This window comes from Excalfactoria chinensis, chromosome Z (assembly GCF_039878825.1).
Source record: "Excalfactoria chinensis isolate bCotChi1 chromosome Z, bCotChi1.hap2, whole genome shotgun sequence".
NCBI classification, from domain to species: domain Eukaryota; kingdom Metazoa; phylum Chordata; class Aves; order Galliformes; family Phasianidae; genus Excalfactoria; species Excalfactoria chinensis.
This window is the reverse complement of record NC_092857.1, coordinates 18,320,175-18,342,515: the sequence shown is the minus strand read 5'-3', so window position 1 is coordinate 18,342,515 and position 22,341 is coordinate 18,320,175. Positions and strand designations below refer to the sequence as shown.

General features: G+C 37.7%; 2 protein-coding genes across 4 annotated transcripts in view; both read left to right on the top strand.

Moving 5' to 3' along the window:
- Window positions 1-1,972, top strand: part of ELOVL7 (ELOVL fatty acid elongase 7) — a 31,448-nt gene extending 29,476 nt beyond the window's left edge. For all 3 annotated transcript variants that reach the window (XM_072359624.1, XM_072359626.1, XM_072359625.1), the window contains exon 8: window positions 83-1,972. In XM_072359624.1, coding sequence (XP_072215725.1) covers window positions 83-286 — 204 coding nt within the window. In that variant the 3' untranslated portion in view covers window positions 287-1,972. The remainder of the gene's footprint in view (window positions 1-82) is intronic.
- A 1,516-nt stretch (window positions 1,973-3,488) lies between these two features.
- On the top strand, window positions 3,489-21,398 carry DEPDC1B (DEP domain containing 1B). The gene is made up of 11 exons (XM_072359915.1): window positions 3,489-3,593; window positions 4,107-4,372; window positions 9,616-9,751; window positions 11,947-12,074; window positions 12,802-12,932; window positions 14,806-14,853; window positions 15,250-15,390; window positions 17,532-17,698; window positions 19,157-19,333; window positions 19,947-20,132; window positions 20,419-21,398. The coding sequence occupies exons 1-11, from the start codon at window positions 3,546-3,548 to the stop codon at window positions 20,578-20,580; spliced, it is 1,590 nt and encodes a 529-aa protein (XP_072216016.1). The 5' UTR covers window positions 3,489-3,545; the 3' UTR covers window positions 20,581-21,398.
- The last annotated feature ends 943 nt before the right edge of the window (window positions 21,399-22,341 follow it).

Genomic DNA, 22,341 nt, shown 5'->3' with positions numbered 1-22,341 from the left:
GCTAAATCTTTTTTAAATGTCAGTAGAAAGTTTATCTTTTAAGCTAAAGTATTGATTTTCTTTCTTTCTGTTTTTTCCCCAGGTTCAATTTATTATGATTACAGCCCATATAGGACAAATCTATATCATGGATGATTGTCCATACCAGTATCCAATTTTCATGTTTATTATTTGGCTATATGGCTCTATGTTCTTAGTCTTGTTTCTCCACTTCTGGTACCATGCCTACACAAAGGGACAGAGACTACCAAAGATGACAAGAAATGGCATCAACAAAGATCAGTGAAAACAAACAAACAAACTCTTGCCTACAAAAAGAAAGAAAAGGAAAAAAAGTATATGTCATAGTAAAAACTTGCACTACTTGACAATCAAGATAATAGGGTGCACACACTACACTCTGTATATTTTGTATGTTTTCTTCCAAAGCAGACCTTGTATTTTTGCCATAAGTTATTTGGGTTTCAGAATTTGGGATGTAAAAGAGAACAGTGTGGATTTGATTAAAAATAAATAGTGAGGGGAGGAGAAAGGCATTTTTTTTTTTTTTTCCCCAACAACTTGCTCATGTCTTCCCTGCAAGAAATGAATAGATAGGTGATATCTATCTAGAAGATGCAGGAAAATAAATGTATTTTATGAGAAAATTAAAATGTGTATGACAAGTACAAAGTACTTTGAACATTAAGGGAAAAGTTACTTCACCTTAGTGGTTACAAGTTGTTGAGACACTTAGCTGCATTTTGTTAAAGAAATTGGTAAATATCATCCTTGAATCTAAAGCATATTATGAGTATAGCTAATACATAAGAATGTGCTTACAAGCTATATTACTTTGAAGAAAGGAAAGTATATTAATCTGTTAAAATATGGCACTTAATTTGAAAAGAGATTTTTGGATATACATTCTTTTACTGAGGATTCATTTCATGTAGGAAACTTGTACTCATTTAAACATTATTCAGGATGTAAGAAAACTACTAATACGGGGATTATCTAAACTGTCTTGCAGTGTAATGATCAAAACAAGCTACTGATTTATTCACCATAGTATTATCATATTCTTATTAATCACTGTGTCTAGGCATATATTTTGATATAGGTAGGCTACACTGTGTAGGGAGGAGGGAATCCTGTAATCCAGTAATAAAAATCTTAGTCCTCAAATAAGTTTTAAGGAAACTGATTTTTGATTGAAACCTGAATGTCAGCAACGATGATTGTAATATGCTGTATTTTCTCCCATTCTCATTATCTATAGAAATACCTCCCCCGGAAGTCTTTCTGGTGTTTTGTTACTATTTTTTGTTACTACTGTTCGTGCATAACATCTCAAGGTTAAAGTTTCTGTATTAACAGGACTGGTTACCTTGTCTCTGTTCCCTCAGACTGGGAAAACAGATTGTGAGCCATTTTCTGAATTCCTGATTGAAGGGCAGGCAGAGGTGGTAGGACATGCCTTCAGTCCAGATGTGGGATTGACTGGTATGGTGTTTTCCATAACTAGGCAGGTTGTTAGTTCCGCACGTACACAGAAATTAAAAGGACATTCCTACTTGTATTCAAGGTGCATTTGTAGTGTGTGAGTTCATTAAAGAAATGGCTCATGCAACAGGCCTGTAAGTGAGGAGGTGGACATGTTTAAATTAGTGTTACCTTTAAATGTACTGTTTTCTATTATGATCACTGCTAACAAAAAATAAGCTTGTGATTTTTAATTTGTTTTTTCTTTGTTCTGTATCTGATCTGTGGAATTTTCAAATACACAAAACATTGGTGCAGGTTTTAATTGCCTCCCTGTTGTACAATTCCAGGAAAATAAGTTTTGTAACCTATATACTTTTATGGGGATAGCAACATTGATGTACCGTTAATGCGAAAAGAGTTTATCTTGGACATATGTTGCAAATAATTTCTTACAAAATTGCCTATGAGTCTTCTTTATAAAACAAATAAAAATAATTTATATTTTACATTTCCACGACTTTTTTTCTGCAACTATCAATTCTCATGGCAGATTAGAGTTAGATTAGGATTTGGTGGTGTGTGTTGTATATCATGACCTTCATTTAGGTGCTTAATCCTGGAATCCTTAGTGCTGAGTTTCATCTCCCTGGCAGAACATGGAGAGAGATTTTGCACAGAGCTCTTACCAGCCAGGGTGCTGAGTGGGGAAACACCATCACTGACACCAAGTCTCAAACCATGCCAGACTGTATATGTGCCCTTGGCCTCCAAACTAGGGAGGTTATCTCCTCAGAACTGGGACCTAGTGTTGTATAAGTGTGTTAAATAAGTACCGATGGAGAAAGAGTTCTTTGTAGTTTTCTAGGTAACTCCAGTTCTTGCGGAACTCGTAGGTCTGGCTGCCCATTTTGCTCCCACCCCAGTGATACAGGTGCATAAACATGCAGGGATCATAACCAGTTGGAAGTTTTACCAGAAGAAAGAGATGACGCACACAGTTGCAGTTTAAGTGGAATGTGGCCTACATCTGGCTGTGAGGGGCTGCATGCTGTTTTGTTGGTCTGCAGTGTAGAACAGCACCTGATTCTTCCCACACACTGAAGCTGCGATGATGCATGGTCAAAACGAAGCTCAAAACCGAGCGTCTCTAGATTCCTGTAAGGAGCCAGGGAAATCTCCCAAGTCCAGCAGTTGCGCAGCAGCCAACAGCCTCTGCAGCCAGTTGCTGGGGATTAAGAATTAATTAAGCAGGAGATGCTGATCAATCCATGGGCTGTCTGCAAGGGCCACTTTGGAGTCCCGCATGCATTTCCTTGCAGACTGTTTTTGTTCCTGTGTGTTGTATGGGAATTCTATCTGAAGTTGCACTCAGAACAGTTATCCTGAGTGCTTCATTCCAGCCTGCACACGGACAGTTATCTTTTTTTCCTACCTGACAATTCTCTGTCATTGTATGGTAGACCTGAGTGCTACTGGAGCCATTTCATGAACATGAGATGGTAATGAGGGGACAAGGGTTGGGACTGTGTCCCCTGTAGACTTATAGCAAGAGAGACACAAATATCGCTACCGACTCCTGAAGAATTGAGACTACATATATTATTACTATTTGTTTTCTGTGAATTTGTGATGTTACTGTGGTGATTCACCGTCCTTTGCACAGGCAGCTGTCAATCCACCTTTGCTGGTGTTTGCTTTCCAGCCTCAAACCTTGCCCTTCTCCCAGACCATTCACTGCTCTGCCCCAGCAGGAAGCACAGGCAACGAGTACTTAATGCTCATTATAAAAATTTAGCAATCTACCTTCTGGGTAGATTACCCCCCCGCCATTATCCCACCTCCCTCCGCCCGGACTGCTGGGAGGAGAGAGCCGCGGCCCGCCCCGTTCCGAAAGCGTAGTGCCGGGGGCGGGACAGGTATTCCCTCCGCCAATCAAAAACGGCGACGGGCCCATCACGTGCTGTGGTTGGCGCCCAATGGGCGAGGGCGACGCCTCGCGGGCTCTGATTCAAACGGTCGGCGGGCGCGGCGCGTGCGGCTGCTGGTTTCCGTGGAGACGGGGAGGCCTGGCCGCGGCCATGGAGCCAGGGCTCGTCGGGCCCGGGCCGTACCGCGCCACCCGGCTGGTGAGTGAATGCCGGCTGGGGTGCTCCTCTCCCTCTTGGGGCCCAGTGTACCCTTAGCTAGTCCTGGTGGGGAGCTTCTTCCTTACGGCGGTTCTGTAGACCTGAGTCTTTGAGGGCCGAGTGCTGCTGCTCTGGGCCTCGGCCTGTCCGGGCAGCCGTTTCCCGGCGGCCGGGACCTGAGGCGCGCTCAGGTGCGAGCCATCCAGGTGCTGCGTTACCTGAGGTGAGTCCGTGCCGAGCCGAGGGGCGGTCGAGCTTCCCCCTGAAGCCGCTGAGCCGTCAGGAGCGGAGGGCTGTGGGTATCCTGTCTGCCACACTCGTGTGCCTGTTCTCGCATCTCAAATGTTTAAATGGCAGTCTCGGGTTTCGGTGTTTCGTTGTGCATGTTGCACGGGTGAGAGAAATCTAACCCAATCTCTTCAGACTTGCATGAACGCTGAACTGATTCCATGTAACCAAAGCATTTCCCGTGGAAGAATTCCCGTAACAGTTTGATTTGTGTCTCCTTCCTAGTGGAATGAGATAATCGAACTCTTCCGTGCTGGAATGCCTCTACGGAAGCATCGATGCCGCTTCAAAAGCTATGAGCGTTGCTTCAAAGCTTCAGAGGCAGTGGACTGTTTGCACGAACTGCTTGGCTCTAACCAAAACTTTGGCCCAGAGGTGACTCGCAGTCAAACGGTTAAGCTGCTTAAAAAATTCCTGAAAAATCACGTTATTGAAGATATTAAAGGAAGATGGGGCAAAGAGGACTTTCAAGATGATGGCCATTTGTATAGGTAAAGCTATGTATCATAACTGTGGAAAACATAAGTTTTGTTAAAACATTAATAGCTTTTATATACCCGTTTTACAGATATTTCTGAAAAATTCTGTTGCAGAGGTATCAGTGTGCCTTTTCTCCTTTCCTTCCTGTTAAAAGCACTTTTTCTCCTAGTGTTGTCAAGTGGCAGGGCTTAATGCTTGATTTTATTTTTTTTAAAATATATTTTTAGAATAACTTTTTACTTGATTTCAAGCTACAAATAGAAATGAAGTATTTTTTAGATTTTACAAGGCAGCAGGGTCTTTATGTTGCTCTACTTAGAGGACCTCAGGCTTGTCCGTAGCTGAAAGTGTATTGAAAAGTGGTGATGAAAGTAGGTATGATGTTGAGCATCCAGCTTCAATTCTCTTCTGACCCCACCCCCAATTGCCTTGGGTGATGTTTCCATTCCTTCTCAGAGAATGGAGGCTGTTTGAATTCAAGTATTGTCTGTAACAACACTTTTCTTTACACCCTGGATCATCAATAGATATATCCACTAGTTAAGGAAGTCTCCTGAAAGTAAGAAATTCTTACTTACATCAAGGATAATTGTTTGTTTATCCTTGCTCAACCTCTTGTACTTTGTTAACAGAGATAAGCAATTCTATTTGAGTTAAAAGCTTAGCATCTTTGGAGAGGTTATTTCACCTCTTGTGGCATCAGTTAAGGCTTGGGTATCAAGAAGTTGTCGGTTCTGAATTCCTATGTTCTTTATTGTCCTGTTGTCCTGTTTAATATTATAAAGGTAAACATTATCTTGAGCATGAATTTGTAACTTACATTGTGATGAAATGGAAGCAGTAATAATACATTTCTGCTTGTGAGTCTTTCTCATAAGGCTTTTTTTTTTTTTTTTTTTTTTTGTATTTTTATTTTTGTTTTTCCATGGAAAATATTAAGTAATCATTACAAGTGTAATGTTGAATTTCCACTTGATATGAAGTTAGTTTTTTCAGTTTGCTGTATAATCTTTCATGGTCTCTAAACTGATGGTTTTTTTGGCTGTCTAAGCCATACCTCTATGCTCCAAGTGCTGCTTTCCACTACTCCTCATTTTATCTATTAACTTCTCAATGCAGAGGGAGGGGGGCTTTTGGAGAGACAGGAGAAGATGAGCGGGGAGAGTGGAAGATGCATGTTTTACAAAATACTTTTGAAGAACTTTGGAGTGCTTGCACTAAAGCAACGTTGGGTGTAGAAATTGTAGCACAGAATTTTAATGTTTATTTCCTTTTTCTTCCACACTTATAGGGTGCTGATAATCGTTAGTTTTCTGGCCTGCCTTTTTCTCACATATTTACTGTCCTGGCAGCTCCCTCTGGTGGACTTAACAATTTTAGGTACATGACTTACAATGCTAATATAAATTGAAACACAAGTAGCTTTTACTTCCATTGATAATACTCTGGAAATCTTGACTTGCTTCATATCTTACCTATAAATGTCCATGTTATTGGACTGTAAGTGCAACTGTATACTCTGATGCAGAGTTGTCACTGGAAACCAAGGCAGTTAGATATTTCCTTAATTTTTTGTATGATTGTGGTACTTCTATTAATTCTGTAGAGTATGTAAAACATGTGCTGTCAAGTGTTGTTTTGTCTGAAAATGTTAATTAATTGTGAGTATGAAAAATAGTATGCTTTTTGCAAAAGAGTGATGCCTGCCTCTGTGAATCCTGACCTAATAGTTCAGTGTAGTCTAAAACAATAAATGACGTATTCCAGTTTTTGAACCTTTCAGGATTTATGCTTCTTGGAATCTGAGCAACTGTATTAAAAGGGCATATGCACTACTAGTATAGAATCATAGGATCTTTTCAATTGGAAGGGACCCCTAAAGGGTCAACAAGTCCAGCTCCCTGCAATGAACAGGGACACCTACAGCTAGATCAGGTTGCTCAGAACCTGGTTGAACTGGACTGTGATCTTTGCCAGGGGTGAGGCTTCTACCATCTCTCTGGGCAACCTGTTCTAGTGCCGCACCACTCTTATTTAAAATACGAACAAACAAAAAACTACCACCAACAACAAAAAGCCCTTCTTCCTTATATTCAATCTAAATGTCCCTTTTTTTTTAGTGTAGAAACCATTTCCTCTTGTCCCATCGCAACAGACCCTGCTGAAGAGTCTCCTTTCTTCTTAAAGCTCCGCTCTAAAAACAAAGTCTGCAATCAGGTCACCTTGCATCCTTTTCTTCTCTAAGCAGAGCAGTTCCAGCTCATTCAGCCTGTCCTCGTAGGAGAGGTATTTCATCTTTTGGATTATTTTTGTGGCCCTCCTCTGAATGTGCTCCAACAGCTCCGTGCTTCTGTACTGAGGACTCCTCATCTGGATGCAGTACTCCAGGTGAGATCTCACCAGTGCAGAGCAGAGGGGGGCAGGATCACCTACCTCACCCTGCTGGCCATGCTTATTTTGATGCAGCCTGGGATATGATTAGCTTCCTGGGCTGTGAGAGCACATGTCCATCTTAACATCCACCAATACTTCCAAGACCTTTTTGGCAGGGCTATGCTTTGTCCCTCACTTTGTACTGGCAGTGGGAGTTGCTGTGAGCTGGGTACAAGACCTTGTACTTGGCTTTGCTGGACCTTGTGAAGTTCACCTGGATCTGCTGCTTTAGTCTACCTAGGTCTCTGAATAACACCCTATTCCTCAGGCATGTCAGTTGCAACACACAGCTTGTTGCTGTCCCCAGACTTGCTGGGCTTGCATTCAGTCCCACTTTTGGTGTAGCTGATGAAGGTTTCCTCGTTCAGACATGACTGTCTCATGTCTTCCTTTTCCCTAACTTCATCAACCTGGGGATGAAGAGCTCTTGAGAGCTAAGGAAAAGTTCCTTAAATATCTTTCAGCTCTGCTCCACAATCTTGTCCTTGTGTGCTGTTTCTATTGCGGTTTTGTTATCTAGCTCCCTGAAGAGCTGGAATTTGGCTTTCCTAATGTTAAGCTTCCTGATTTTACTCTCTGCCTATCCAGTATCCCTTGAGAGTGTGTGAACTCCACCACTGCATTATCACTGCAGTTCAGGTAGTCTCCAATTGTGTTGGTGAGCAACAGGTCCAGTACTGCATCCTGCTGGTTGGACTATCTATTACTTTGCTCAGGAAGTTACCCTTGATGCAATTCAGGAGCCCCCTGGACTGCCTGCAGCTCACTGTGCTACTTTTCCAGCAGTTGTCAGGGTTGTTAAGTCTCTCAGCAAGGTGAGAGCCTGTGATTGTGATGTCTCCTGTAGCTGGGTAAAGGTTTCATCAACAGGCTCTGCTTAATCAGGTGTCCTACAACAGACACCAATCACAAGGCTTCTTTTGTTGCCTCTGTCTCTCACCTCCACGTGGGCTTTTAACTTCCTCATGGCTGTTTTTCAGGAACAACTCTCCATGCTCTACTTGTTCCTTGTTGTAGGGGAAAATGCCTCCTCCCTTCCGTCTTCACCTATCCTCTCTGAACAGCTTGCAGCTGTCAATAGCCACATTCCAGTCATGGGAATCCTCCCACCAGGTTTCAGTGATGGCAACTATGTAGTTGTTTTCCAGTAGTGTGGTTGCTTCCATCTCATGTTTGTTTCCCAAGCTGCATGTGTTGGTGTGGAGGCACTTATTTCATCTGGGAAGCTGGCCTTGCTGTCTTCTTGCAGGATAACTTCTTAATTAACTTTAAGTGATTGCCTTCAGTCTCCCTGCTGCCTTGAAATGTCTGGGAATTCATCCGTGACATTTGTTACACCACTGATTATATGTTAATTGACACAAAAACGTATCTTTACTACCTGCTTGTCTAAGCTGTTAAAACTGGTGCTGTTTGTAAAAAAAAAAAACAATGTAAATCTTGACATACTAACTTTGGAATGCTCCTCAGTTTCAATTTAACTCTTGGGTTATTTTTGTTCACAAAACAAGCTTTTCATTGTCTGTCCAAAAGTTTGACTATCTGAATCTTGCTGTAATGCTATCACAGAATTATCTCTATCTATCTGATATACTGATTAAAAAAAAAAAAAAAGATAAAACCATGACATGTTATTTGAAAAGAGGGGAATGCACCTACTTTTTCTGGTTTCAAGAACTCCTTTACTGGTTGGATTGAGAATCAGGAAATTGACAAATTTAGATGTTAGAATGAGCTGGAAGGGAAATAGGAAACAACTGAGAATATAGTAAAACAAAAGAAAAATAAGATGTTTAACCCAATAAAACTAGAACATAAAATTAATATGAAAGCTAATTAGATGTGGAATTGAAAAGATAGGCTAAAATTTTAGAGAATTTGAGCAATTTTTGAGCATGAGGGGCTTTCTGGGAGTGATATCTAGTCGTGTACAAATTCTTGTTGCTCAGACACAGCTATTGACTGTCCTTCATATGCTCATAAAGGGGATGAGAAAGGTAGAAGCAATTTCTTGGAGCATCAGGAATCTTAGCATCTAAGAACTGGGAGTGTGGGTAAAGGAGATTTGATCTGAGCCAGACTGATGGAAGATTATCATCAAACAGATTTCTTTCTAATGTGCTGCCATTGATTTCTTTATATGTACTTCTAGCTAGGTGAGGATTGTTTGTTTTCCAATACCTACAAGGTCTAGCTTAGGGTTTATTTCTGCCAGTTTCTTCAAGGCACTTCTTGAAATGCCTTAAAAGGGGAAAGAGTTTCCTTTATAACAAGCTGGAAAAAAGACTCCAAAACTGCAAGATGAGATCTTCGCATAGAAAGCGTGTAGACAAAAATAATACAGTAATGTGGAGAGGACGTTATGCAGTCACTGACTTGTGTGCATGCTAATTAAATGCAACTGTTAGTCATGTGACTTAATTATGTATCTTTGCTTTAGGAGATGCATGCTAGCAGTTGCATACATGGGGAAAAACATACCTACAGCTTTCTCAGCAGAAGCACCATCTTCTAGAGAAGAAAAGCCAGGTGGCGCTCCTTGAGATACATGAGAGTATCAAGAACATCCACCCAAGGCTTTCAGTTACATCATAGGATATACAAAGGACTTAAGCTGTTCTGGAACATCTTATGAAGGCCAAATGATACATCCTAGAATGTTTGACCTTTTACTTAACACCTAACGTCAGTCAACTAATGTGCTTCGTGAATGTCCAGGGCTTTTGCTGTACTTATGCATGTGAAGGCTTGCATAGTTTTCCTTTGGTAAATATGGAATAGTGTGAAGTTCAGAAGTTTTAAAAGTGTTTTCCAATTATAGATTTCCTCCATCCTCACCACTGAAGCCATATCCAAAGAAACCTTCATATGGAAAGGAAGTCATTAAATTTCCAGATTGGAATGATCCAAAGGCTGTCACTTCCCAAGAACACATTCCTGTGAAATCAATCGTGATGGTAAGATATCCAGTTACTTTCTCCAGACCTATACACATTTGGAAAGCAAGATTCAGTCAGGAATTCTTCACTGTGCCACAGATTACTTGGTTAGAGAATTAAATGTAAAATACTTTTAAGCGTGTGGAGCAAAGTTAATCTTAATGATTTGCTGAAGATTTTGGCTCTGGGTATTCTTTCTGTTACAGACTGTATTGTACTTAGCATCCTAATTTCAGCATGGATGTATTTGCCAGTATATTTGCATCTCATTGTACTCTATTTACAATGACACATTTCTTACCATATATGACAGAAAAGTTATTGTTGCTTACAACATAACTTCTATCCAGGCTCTTCATGTTGCAGAACATGCATAATATACTCCCTTGTTATATACTGTAAAGTTGCTGGTTATTACATTTATTTTTCTACAAGGAGTACATTGTGGTGAAGAAGAACTTGTCCTCCTTCTGTTGCTATGCTTGGTGAGCTTAGAGAATCATCCTGCTCTGTGCTCACCTGGATTGATCCAGCTTTTATAAAGTTGGGGAAAAAATACAGCTTTTATTATTAAAAAAAAATTCTGTCTCTTATCTCCAGTTTTATATTGTAAAAGCCCAGGCCTTTCGAGTTTCCTTTGTTCTAAATCTTTCCTTCAGTTTAAATTGTGTTCTCATCCTTTTTATATACTGATGGGACTTCTGTTAGAATTTTAGCCTTTTTATTAATGCTGTTCAGTGCAGAACTTTTGCTTTGGATTTCTTGGTGAATGATAGTCTGTTTGGAAAAGCAGTTCCTACTGTTCTGCTGAACATCAAGAGAATCTGAACAAACAGCTATTCCACATTTCTAATGCATTTATTTACATGAATATCAAATGTTCTTTTCATGTATAGCAGGCTCTGGGGGAGGCACAGTCCTTAGAACTGCAATAGTAGTTGAAAGATGTATAAGGAGGAAAGAAAAGGTAGTACAAAAGGCATGTAAAAATAGAGTATTTTAGTTTTAATACATTACAGTTTCTAGCTGTCTGCTTTAAACTTCCATCCAAGCATCCTGCCCTGGAAAATATTATCAAAGATCTGTTTATGTACAATTGTCTCAGATGTGCCAATATGCAGTCTGGCATAACTGAAAAACATGTTCATTGACAGCTTTGGTTAATAACTTGAAGCAAATGATGCAAAGGAAGAGAGTGGTGGGTTGTTTGTTTGTTTGTTTTTAAGGCTAGCTGCCTTTAAAAAAAATGTTGTAGCTTCTATTGGAAGGGTGAAGTGGACAGGTAACTTAAGGTGGTTTAACCAAAGCTTAAATTGCTGCAGCATCAGATAGAGCACTTATTGGCTATGTGTGGATTGATAGACATGGATCTGGGCAGTGAAATACTGGCGTGGAAAGTCAGATATTAATTGCAGAGGATTTTTTTTTAAATTTTAAACTAACTCCAGTCTAGTGTCATGAAGTGACAGCTGCTGGAGTGATTGGGTGCATTCCTGAAGTGCATTTCATGGTTTAGGTGACCACAAGGAATGCTGTTAATGTGATCTAGGACTGCTGTGGTACAAATCATTGCACAGTAACTGGGAATGATACAGAACTTTGCTTTAGTACACTGTGAACACAACCTGCATTGTACGTGCACACATCAGCATGCTGATAACAATTTTCAAGTACCAAACTGGGATGTGAAGACTGAGTAAAGGATAATAGTCACATAAACTTGTATTCTCACTTTACTTCTCTTTTATAATGGTAAATTAGATATGGTGGATGTCCGTATCTGTAACTGTGTGCTTTCTTTTTATTGCTGTTTTTAACTTGCTAAGGAGTACAACATATAGTGAACAAGAACAAAGGGAAGTTTTTATCTCATCTAAAAATTTTCCAATAATTTTTCCATGAACAATTTTTTGGTCTTAGAAAGGTAGTTGATATGAACTGGTTTTGGTCATGAACAAGATATGAACCGTGTAGTAGATCACTGACTTGTGAATTTTAGTGGCTTCCCACATCATTTTTCAGCTCTGGAGATGTTAAATAACAGAAAAAAATATGCTGTGCATATGAAAGCTAAAAATTCTTACGTCTTGGATATTTAGCTAGATTTTAAGACATCTTAAAACTTTTGCATGTACCACAAATGTGTTACACTGTTTAGTATTTGAAAAATCACTTGTTAATGAGCAGTGCTGCTTTCTTTTTCCTGATTTTAGAATTCTGAAATGTGGTACAAGCGTCACAGTATAGCTATAGGGGAAGTACCGGCGTGCAAACTTGTTTTCCGCAGAGAGTTAACACAAGAAAATATAGAAGAGATATGGAAATCAATGACTTTGTCACGGTGAGTGTGCATGTTAGTAGTCTGCTGGCAGAGTAAAACTGCATAGTAGTCAACAATCTTATCTGTTTTCCCTGTCAGTGTTCCTAGCTTCATCTGCTCACCTTTCAGTGTTGCCATAGGAGCAATACTAACTATCCTGCAAAATCAGCAGATCAAGTTCACAAGAAAACTTCAGTTCTTTTTGACTTTTCTTTTTTCTCTTGTACGATATAAATCCTTCTATTGTGTTGGGCCTTGTTTTGTTTAATCACATTTTTCCTCATTCTTTCTCTTTTCCTGTTATGAAATTGAAGAACTCATGTGGAAGTATGATACAACTAAGCCTTAGCAAGTAGAAAACTTAATATAAGGGAAGAAATAGCTATGTCCAGAAGGCTTTGAGAAATTCCTTATATTTTTCATAAGGAATATCCTATGCAAAGCCAAGTACCTTATTTTAGAGCATTTTTTTGTCCTGCAAAAATATGCTTTAGATAATTTAACATTATGATTTCTTTTCATCTAAACTTGGCTTACTATCTTTATGGAATAATCTTGATCTAGTGCAGTGTAGCATAGGAATTTGTATGATGAGAGAGTAGTGTCAATCTGCTCTAATCCTCCTTTGCATGCTTATGACTTAAACAATAAATATAAAGGGTCTTTTTCAGAACTGTATCTGTCCTAATGCTATGTATTTACTTGCAAATTAGATGATGTATTTGTGGTGTTTTATATGTTTTCGCAGACTACAAAAAGTCTTGGGTTTGGATTGCCTGGAAGAAGTGATAGATACAAAGCTTGTGAATTCAAAGCATATTGTCCAAAATGCATACAATGTCAATAAGCAAGGCATTGTCACTTTAGAAGACAAATCAAGTGAGTATTTTAGAAGTTCTTGTTTAACTTCTTGTATTGTAGTTTATTATTTTTAAAAAAGAAAAGCAACGTTAACTGATCTGTAGAAACACACAGTAACTTCACACTTGTATAACCACATTACACTAGAATTTTTATGGAATGTACTATTGTTGTGCACCCCAACAGCAAGAATCAGTGTTCTTTTTTCCATACTTACATTTTAGTATCCCTGCTTCAGCGCATGTATTAAGTATACACGAGAAAGCTTTGGCAGCAAGAAGGATGCTGGGATGTCCTCTGTAGGAAGAGCCCAGCAGCTGCCCCATGTCAGAGCAGAGCCAGCACCAGCTGGCTCCAAAAAAGACCCAATGATAGCTAAGCTGATCCAGTGAATGATCCTGTGAGAGCACATTTAAGAAAGGGGGAAAAATGCTGCACAGCTGCAGGTGGGAAAGAGGGAGTGAGAAGAGAAATGGGAGAAATGACACAGACACCAAGCTTAGTGTAAGAGGAGGGCAGAGTCCAGTAGGCAATCCAGGCACAGAGTGTATCTCCACTTGCATTCTGTGGATGAGTCCATGGCGCAGCAGTAGATGTGGCCTGAAGGATGCTGCTGTTCATGGAATGCCTTTGTTGGAGCAGGCCCTGTGCTGGAGCCACAGAGAATACTTGAACATTTAACTCCTGAAGGGTGGGTGCTGTGATATTGACTCACATTGGAGCAGTTATTAGAGAAATGGAGCCTGTGGGAAGTCCACACAAAACCACATCTAGGTATTGGGTGTCCCATTCTAGATGACTGGGAAGTGGAGGGGTGTTTGTAGTTTGCTTTCAGTTTCACTGTTTTAGTTTATTATTGTCAATAGGCAATACATATTGGTTTCCCTTATGTTGAGTTTGTTTTGTCTGTAACAGTGCTTGGTGAGTGATCAGTCCCATCTCAACTTGCAAATTTTTTTAATCGTATTTTAACCCCCTGGGAGACTGAGAGGGAATGAGAACTGTGTGGTGAAGCTTAGCCTACTAACTAGTGTGAAACCATCACAGCAGTACTGAACAAAGGTGAAAGAACTGACGTTTTTCAGTTAAAACGGTAGGGATGTATTTCTTTTGAAGCTGCCTTGGTCAGAGTATCTGTAACTGGAGCATATATATGTGAGAAACGTGTAGTAAAAAAAAACAACAAGAAGGGACCAAAATAGGCACAGAAAGGCTTAGAACTGCTCACTTTTGCATTTTCAGTCTACAGTTTGAAAGAAGCACCATGTAAAATTGCTATTCTCACTAGGGAAACATTAACTACGATATGAGAGATTACTTAATATTGTAACAATGTTTTCCACAAGATCTGTAGAGAAGTGAAACATCAGGTAGGAATCTGATTTGGTTTATGAAAGTAACTACCTCTAGAGCATGCACATGTTCGTTCTCCAGTCAGTTGGAAGACTTCAGGATGTTGCCTTTTTTTCAGAAATGTCAGAACTGAACATACGAATGCTTTTCATCATCTTCAGTACAAAATAACCATTTTGTATAGTCACAACTCCTTTACAAAAAATTGAATAAGTTTGGTTAAATTTTACAAGGCAGAGTAAGAATTTACTATCCATTAAGCTGCAAGTGTTGTAACTGGTTAATACTGAAGCACCGAATATACTATAAATGTAATCTTACAGAAATTACTTGTTTGTACATTAAGTAATTTGGTGTTTTTCTTTCAGTCTACTTTATGAGAGGAACATCTTTAAGAATTTTTAGTTCACTATAATCTTAGAATTTGTTGTAAAAGAATAAAAAAAAAAGACAAAAAAAGAACAGAAAAAATGTCTGAGTTATTCTTTTCATTTATTTATTTATTTATTTATTTATTTTTTAATTTTCCCTTGCGCAGAGGACTTACCTCACTGGATATTGTCAGCAATGAAATGCCTAGCAAATTGTAAGTAAACATGGAATAAAACCTAAAACCTCACTTAAGAAAAAAAAAATCATCTAAATTGACTTGACCAACTGCATCAACATTTCACCGAATACCAGCGGTATTCATAGCCTGTATTTTTCCTTATTATGGCTTTGAAAACAATGTTGAAAAAGATCAATCAGTCAGCATATGTTCTCCTGCCACTGCAGTTTCTTAAGGTTAAGTTATTTATGTTTTTCCCTCAATTATGTTTGTTTTCACTGAATCTGTTGGAAATATAAACAAAATGTTTTTAATAATGTATCTAACCTTCTTTCCTGCATGAATTTGCACTTATGTTGGCTGGAACAGCAAACACTGATCAAGTTGATTAGCTGCAAATTAACTTTTTCTCTATTTTTTTTGTTTTTATAGGGCCCATCTGCTCGGATTTAAAGCAGCCTACATATTCAGGATTTGAAAGAGATGTCTTCAAAACAATAGTGGACTACTTTGGCCAGATGGAAGAGCCACTTCTTACATTTAATTTTTTTGATGTTTTTGTTAGTGTGTTAGGTAAGTGGTATAGGATGTAACAAGAAAGGTATTCCTCGTGCTTTAAAGAAATAGTAGTTTAATTTTTAGCTATAGTTTTTAAAGTGTTGACAAAAACAAATTAACTTACCACACAGGTATAGATAGCGATTCCAGAGACTGAAATTATAGAGATTGAAAATATGAAAACTTAGTAGGAAAAAAAAATAAATTCTGGGTTTAATAGTAAACATGCTTTGCGGCATGATGTTTTTTGAACTCTTTAGTTAAAAGATGCAACATTGCATTTTATAATTTTTGGAACTTAAGAAAGATTTCAGAACAATTACATTCAATAATTGCTAAGGCTGTATAACTGTTCTTCAGCTAGTAAAGGGACCTATCAGTTACTGACATTTTTTAGGAATTTAGTATTTTTCTACTTTGTCAGTATGTAGTTCACTGTCTTGCTTCAAACTGAATAAAATTCCGTTGTTGAATTTTTCTTCTGAGGCAACAAGTGTTCTTGACAATATCTTTAAATCCTTCCTACCCTTTTGTTCTTTTTTTTTTTTTTTTTTGCTTTTCTATTGTATTTAGTATCTTTCAGGACTGAGTTTTATTTCACAGTATTTCAGATGTAAAAATGAGATTGAGGTTTTCATATCAACACTTATGTGCAAGTGAAAAGAAACTGTGCACTGTTTCAAATAAGTGTGAAAAGAAGTCACTCACTTCACAAAAAATGATGTATTCCATATGGAATTTTTCCTTAAAACAAAATTGCTTATATACAACAAGTCATGAGAGCGTAGGCTTTTAAGAACTACTTTGTTTTCAATTTTCCTACTTTGCCAATTTGCTTAAAAATACCCTCAGTATATGTTTTAGAATGCCGGATCTTTCTAGGTTTACCTAGACAGCCTACTCTGGACACCAGTTTACAGGCATTAAATTGTCTAAAAAGCTGCACTTGGCTGTAATGGAATGTCTTGGGATACTTGATATAGGTACCTTCAATTACTTAAGTAAGGATGAGAGTGGTTGGACTAGAGTATTCCCAGGTGTTTTTTCCTCACTGTTTTACTTTTTTTTATGATTCAATGATTAGTTTTCCTATTTAGCTAGTTTAAGAAGTTTAGAAAAACAACTCATGTTCCTGTTGTGATGCCTGACTCTCCTTTTTGTACACAAAAAATAGTTCTTACTAGCAGTAAGAAAGCAAATAAGGGACATAACTATGCACATGCAAATGACCTGGGGAATAAATGAGGAATTAATTGTGTATGCCTGTAGGTCTAGGATCTTATTGGTATCACAGATGGGATGGCATAGGTTCTTTAAGAACAACATATAGGTGAAGTAAAGTCACTTTCTGGTCAGTGACCAGATGGAGCATGGAGCTCTGCCTGGGAGTAGATGAGGAACAGATGACTTTATGGATTAAAGGAGGGAAAGGACAGGTCACATGACAGTGATCTGCTGTAGGCTGTCTGAATAGGAGGAATATGTGTATGTGGCCTTCTACTCAGATAAGAGAAGTTTCACTTTCACAAGGCTTGTTCCTGGGAGGGCCTTTGGGCACCATGATATCTATTGGAGGGAAAACACAGAAGGACATAAATAATCTTGAAGATTCCTGAAACAAATGTATCATGACTTCCTTATCCATAGGATAGAAAAGCAAATGAGGAAATGTACTATGTAATTCATGAGCAAGAAGGGAACTGTGAGGAATGTGAAGGTCCAGGGAAGTCTTGGCTGCAGTGACCTTGAAATGGTGGAATGGAATCAGAAAGGTTCACAACAAGCTTTCAACCCCAGGAGAGCAGACTTTAGCATCTTTTTAGCAGAGTGGGATAAAGCCCAAGAAGGAAGAAGGCACATTCAAAGATCACCATCAAGCTCAGGAGCAATGTAGCTCAGCACAGAGAAAGTGACAAAAATATCAGGAATATTGCATGAATGAATAAGGAACTCCTGGCCTAACTGAAACACAAAGAGAAAACCTACAGATGATACAAGTCAGGACAGATAAACTGAGAAGAATACAGTTCCTTCCCAGAAAAGGAATCTGGGGAGGTGGATTCTTAAGATATTTAAAATATTTGTGGAAATATATAATTGAGCAATGTTTCTACGTTTCTTGATTTATTTTTTTTTTTTTTTTAATGATAAACCAGGTCTGCTGCAAAAACACAGCGAGGCTATAGAAGCTCTTCAAATATCTTGCCTCCTGCTGCCTCCAGAAAATCGGAGAAAACTACAGCTGTTGGTGAGAATGATGGCAAGAATTAGCTTTAACAAGGATTTGCCACCTCTTTCTGAATCAGTGAGGACCAGAGTCTTGGTATGTAGAAGGTAGAAGATCTCACAAGCCTTTCGGAGTAGGACAGATAAGATTCTTACTGGAGAGCATATGTAAAATAGGCTTGCTTATTTGTTGTATAGTTTTTGTATTCCTACTGTGCAAACACAACTCTGAATTTGAACAAGTTGCTTTTGAACTTGTGAGCAAATTCAGAGCTTGCTCAGGACTTGAAGGTTTCCCCCATCTTAAATTGAAGTCACAACTTATTTTTTTCTACACAGGCCTAAATAGACCGACTATTGAGTGGGAGAAAAAAACCCAGAATAATAGAAGATGGGTCTCTGTTCTTTGTCATTGCAAAAAGTGTGAGAGAAACAGACTGCCTGATTCAATTACAGTTAAAAATATGTATCTGAATTTTGGTCTACCCGTTTTTAGAAATGAGAAAAGCAAATCTTGCCAGATTATTTCAGTGCTCATTTTTGTTCTTCGCTTAATTACAGAAACATTCTACTCTACATGTCATTTTTATTCGTATTTTGACAAGCCCCTGATTTATGCTAATATCATTTTTGTAGGGCTATTTATATATTTATCACTGTTTTCAATGACATGTTATCACAGTCATATTTGTATTGTTTTTGTTAGGTGAAATTTAGCTATTCCAGTTGACTATTTCTTTTTGTTAACATTCAAGTTCTCTGCAAGGACTAGAGCATTGGAAAGCTCAGCTCTACAGCCATTCCATAAAAATCCTAGGATGTCTGTATCTAAATTTGTTGCACAGCAATGAAGATTTTAATTAACTATGAATGATATTTTATTAAAGTAATTAAATTTTTGACTGATACTTTTAATCTAACTATAAATTATATATGTTTTACAAAAATAACATAAAGTAGTTATAAGATAAATGTTATCTTTTTGAAGTGAGTCCTATACAATCCAAGTACTTTGTATTAAGTTTTGTTTCAGCTGTGTAATCTACAACACAAAGCAGAAAACCTTGTTTTCTCCCTGTGCTAGAGATGTTAATAGTGACTGGTACACAGCTAAAAAACTTGTAGTCTCGTTTCAAGTGTTCAATTACATGTAGTGAGCTGACCTGATATTTTATTTGAAGGATTAGAAAGTAATGGAATTATTTTTTCCTTCTGCCATTTGACTTATATTCAATTGTTGTGTTGTTTTTAAAAGCTTTGAAACATTTATGCCCTATTTGACTGGAAAGACCGAGTGGAAAGGCTTGTTTGTGGAGGTTCTGAAAGTAAATGAAGTGTAGCCATTCTATGCCTTAGTCAGCATTAGATTGCTTGAAACAAGAGCCATCTTCAGTCCATTCAGTGTCACGGTACACAATGCTCTTCCATTTTTTTTTTAATGATGCTTTGAAAGTAAGGTGAGTATTTTGTTGTTAAGGGATCTTTTAGGAAAGATTTTAATACAGACTATTTTTTCTCTATAAATAGAAAAATAAACATTCTTTTTTTTCCTCAGATGGTTCAAGCATTTTCCCGTTGTATTCTCTGCTCTAAGGATGAAATGGACTTGGATGAACTGCTTGCTGCTAAGCTAGTATCTTTCCTGATGGACAATTATCAGGAGATATTAAGTGTTCCATCCTCCTTAAAATCTTCTATAGAGGAACATGTTGTACATGTCCAAAGAGTTCAGGTAGGTGTCTAGTGGGAAAAAAATACCTCGTGTCACTCTGCTTCAGTAGCAAAACCATGCTTTCTGTTCCTGAGTTTGACAAATCTTAGACCTTGGTCTGTCTCTGCTAGCATATTGAAAGCTAATTTTTTCAGCTACTGATATTCCATCATAACTATCTGAAATGAAACTAAATAAATCTTGGATGGCTTAGAGACAAATATGTTCCCATCTTGGTCAAAGTCATCTTTTCCAGGAATGGGGTCACAGTGTTTTAGAGGCATCCATATGTACTCAACCTTTTCATAACTTTATTTCCTTTTTCCAATATTGTATTTTTCATTTTTAGTTCAACATTTACTGATTTCCACTGAAGTACTTAGTCATTTCTTTTTCCAAGAATTGCATAAGCTTTGTTTGTTTCATGCTTCTTGACTTACTAGAACTTCACTCTATTTGTGCAAGAGGTAGGAGGTAGAATTTACAGTTTTATCTCTTTTCCTGTTGAATGACTTTGAGTAACATTTAATGATTTTAATGACATAGTAGTCAACTTGGTGAAGTTGTGTGGTTTTTGTTTTTTTTTTTTCAAATTTGTTGCAGATAACAACTTTTCTTTTTATTCTTTCTTCAGATAAAATACGCTGGAGCTGACACTGATGCAGTTTTTCCTGCTCCATCATTTTGCCATCAAATCAGCACAGATGAATTTGAATACCAAAGGGCAACTGGCTCTCAGGAACCACTGGTGGCTTTATTGGAAGAAATTGCAATGAATAAAGAAATATCTATGAAAGACAAGAAGAAGAAGCTTAAACAAGTAAGTAAAATTTTCTCTGGTATTTATTTAATTATTAAAAGCTATATCAGTTTTTACATGTATGGCCCACTAAGAAAATAATGACTCTTAAAGCAGTAGATAATATTGGTCATTTATAACTTTATAATGGTGGATAAGCCATACTGGAAAACATCACTTAGTTTTCTATACAGAGATGTAGAGAGTGTTGGAAGAATTTTATTCCTCTGTTCATGGATATGACAATTCATATTTTAAAATGCCAAATATGAGTGAATTCATCACTTAAACTGATTTATTTTTCCAGTTTCAGAAATCTTACCCTGAAGTTTATAGAGTACGATTTCCTACCCCTGAAACTGAAGCAGTGCTATTTCCAGAAAAATCGAAACAGAAGCAACCACTTCTGATGTGGGCTTTAAGAAAGCCTTTTCAACCATTTCACAGGACCAGAAGCTTTCGGATGTAAAGAGTTTGTATGTAATACATCAAACTGATTTTCAATGGATCTTACACAAAAGGAGTTTGAGCAGCGTGTAATTTGCTCAGAAAAAATACTGAAGACTGTAGAGAAAATCTAAAGTGAAGCATTGAGGGCACAGAAATGTGAACCAATATCAGTATTTTTATAAATCATAATTTTTTTTAATGTCTTTTTTGTAGTTTTTAAAAGCAAGATGATTAACTTGCATTGGGGATAAGGCACACTTGCTGTAATTGACCATCATTTCAAGGTCAAAACTTGTGTGCAATGTACTGTTAGTTAATCAAGAGCATTTTTTCCTATTGTATAAACTAGGCCATTTGTTCATGAGTAGCTTGAGTATTTCTTAATCTGTAAGTGCATGAACAAGTATGTGACACTGGATTTTGTTTTCCTGTTGTGTGACCTGTTCTTATATAAAATATACTTCATAAAACTGTAAAAACTCATTCTTAACTTTGATTCTGATGATGCATTACAATTGTTGAAGAAACATTTCTTTCTTTAGTATAGACTCAGTCTTTCAAGCAATCTGGACTTAAAAGCCTTTTCCAAAAGTGGTTATGAAACAGTGCTGTATAAAATGGAATGCCTGTCCTCAGGAACCCATTTTATCAGGAAAATTTGAAGCCTTGCATTTCTTCTGGAAATACAAATACTGACTTGATTTTGAAGTATTGAGTACCTTTAATTATTTTGTTTGTTTTGCATTATGTAAACTATTGTACATGTAACTTGACTGGAGGAATAACTTGATTCTGGCAACATTTTTGATCTATTAAAGCACTGTTTGCAGACTTTTACTGGTGTAGTACTGGTGGTACTTTATTTTATCAATTAGCATTTTAAAGAACAGTTTTTCATATTTCATTGAATGTTGACGTCTGTGCAGGAAGGGAAGGCAGCAGGTATCTCAACCAGTTTGTCTGAGATTCTAATAAACAACATGCTGACTCATCTGCAACACTGAATTTGCTAACCCCCTAACATGTCAATAAGCTTGAAGATCTATGTTGTGAGGCTGTTGGTTTAATAGACTGGAATATTTCTCAGGTATTGTGCTTTTTATGAGCAGTATATATTTTCATGGTCTGTCTTCAGCCTTTCACTTCTTATCAGTAATTGTTGCTTAAGTAAACGTGGTGCTAAAGGTACACTTCTCAAATATTAAGAACATATTAAAATTAATATTAAAGTAGTCTGAGGCCACTTAACTTTTCTACTAGGTCTCTGGTGGTGATGTGTCCTCTCACTTTTGTCATAGTATTCTGCGTATTCTTATGTACATTCAGACTGATTACTCATAATATAAACAGTTGCTTGCAGCAGTGATCTAGAAAGTGTAAGAGCTAATAAGGCTAGTATTTTTCATAGAAATGAGGAAACCCACCTGAACTCACCTCTGACATCTGTTCTTAACTGCAGAGGAGAGGTTGAATTCCATCTATTAGGCACTGAAAATGATATCATTACTTATATATGAGCCTTCTAGCGTCACATTGAATTGTTTCCTCAGTTTCTTTTGTTCATGTAGCCAGTTTTTAACAGCAGTTTGTATTTACTCGTTAGTTTCTAGTAGTAGATGAAGACACAGTGTTCCCGTGGGTCAATTACAGTCATGTTTCAAATAATTCTTTTTTGTCTGCAATAAAAACAAACCAAGCAAATCCATTTACTGACAATTCCCTACTCTGCCAAAAAACGCTGTCACAAAAAATTCTCCAAAACCTCAGGGGGGCTATAGGA

Excerpts from the sequence above, each read along its gene's own strand:
- DEPDC1B (XM_072359915.1), top strand. The coding sequence starts at position 3,546 with ATGGAGCCAGGGCTCGTCGGGCCCGGGCCGTACCGCGCCACCCGGCTG. Across the intron at positions 3,594-4,106 it reads CGTACCGCGCCACCCGGCTG|TGGAATGAGATAATCGAACT; the intron begins GTGAGTGAATGC and ends TCTCCTTCCTAG. Across the intron at positions 15,391-17,531 it reads TGTTTTTGTTAGTGTGTTAG|GTCTGCTGCAAAAACACAGC; the intron begins GTAAGTGGTATA and ends ATGATAAACCAG.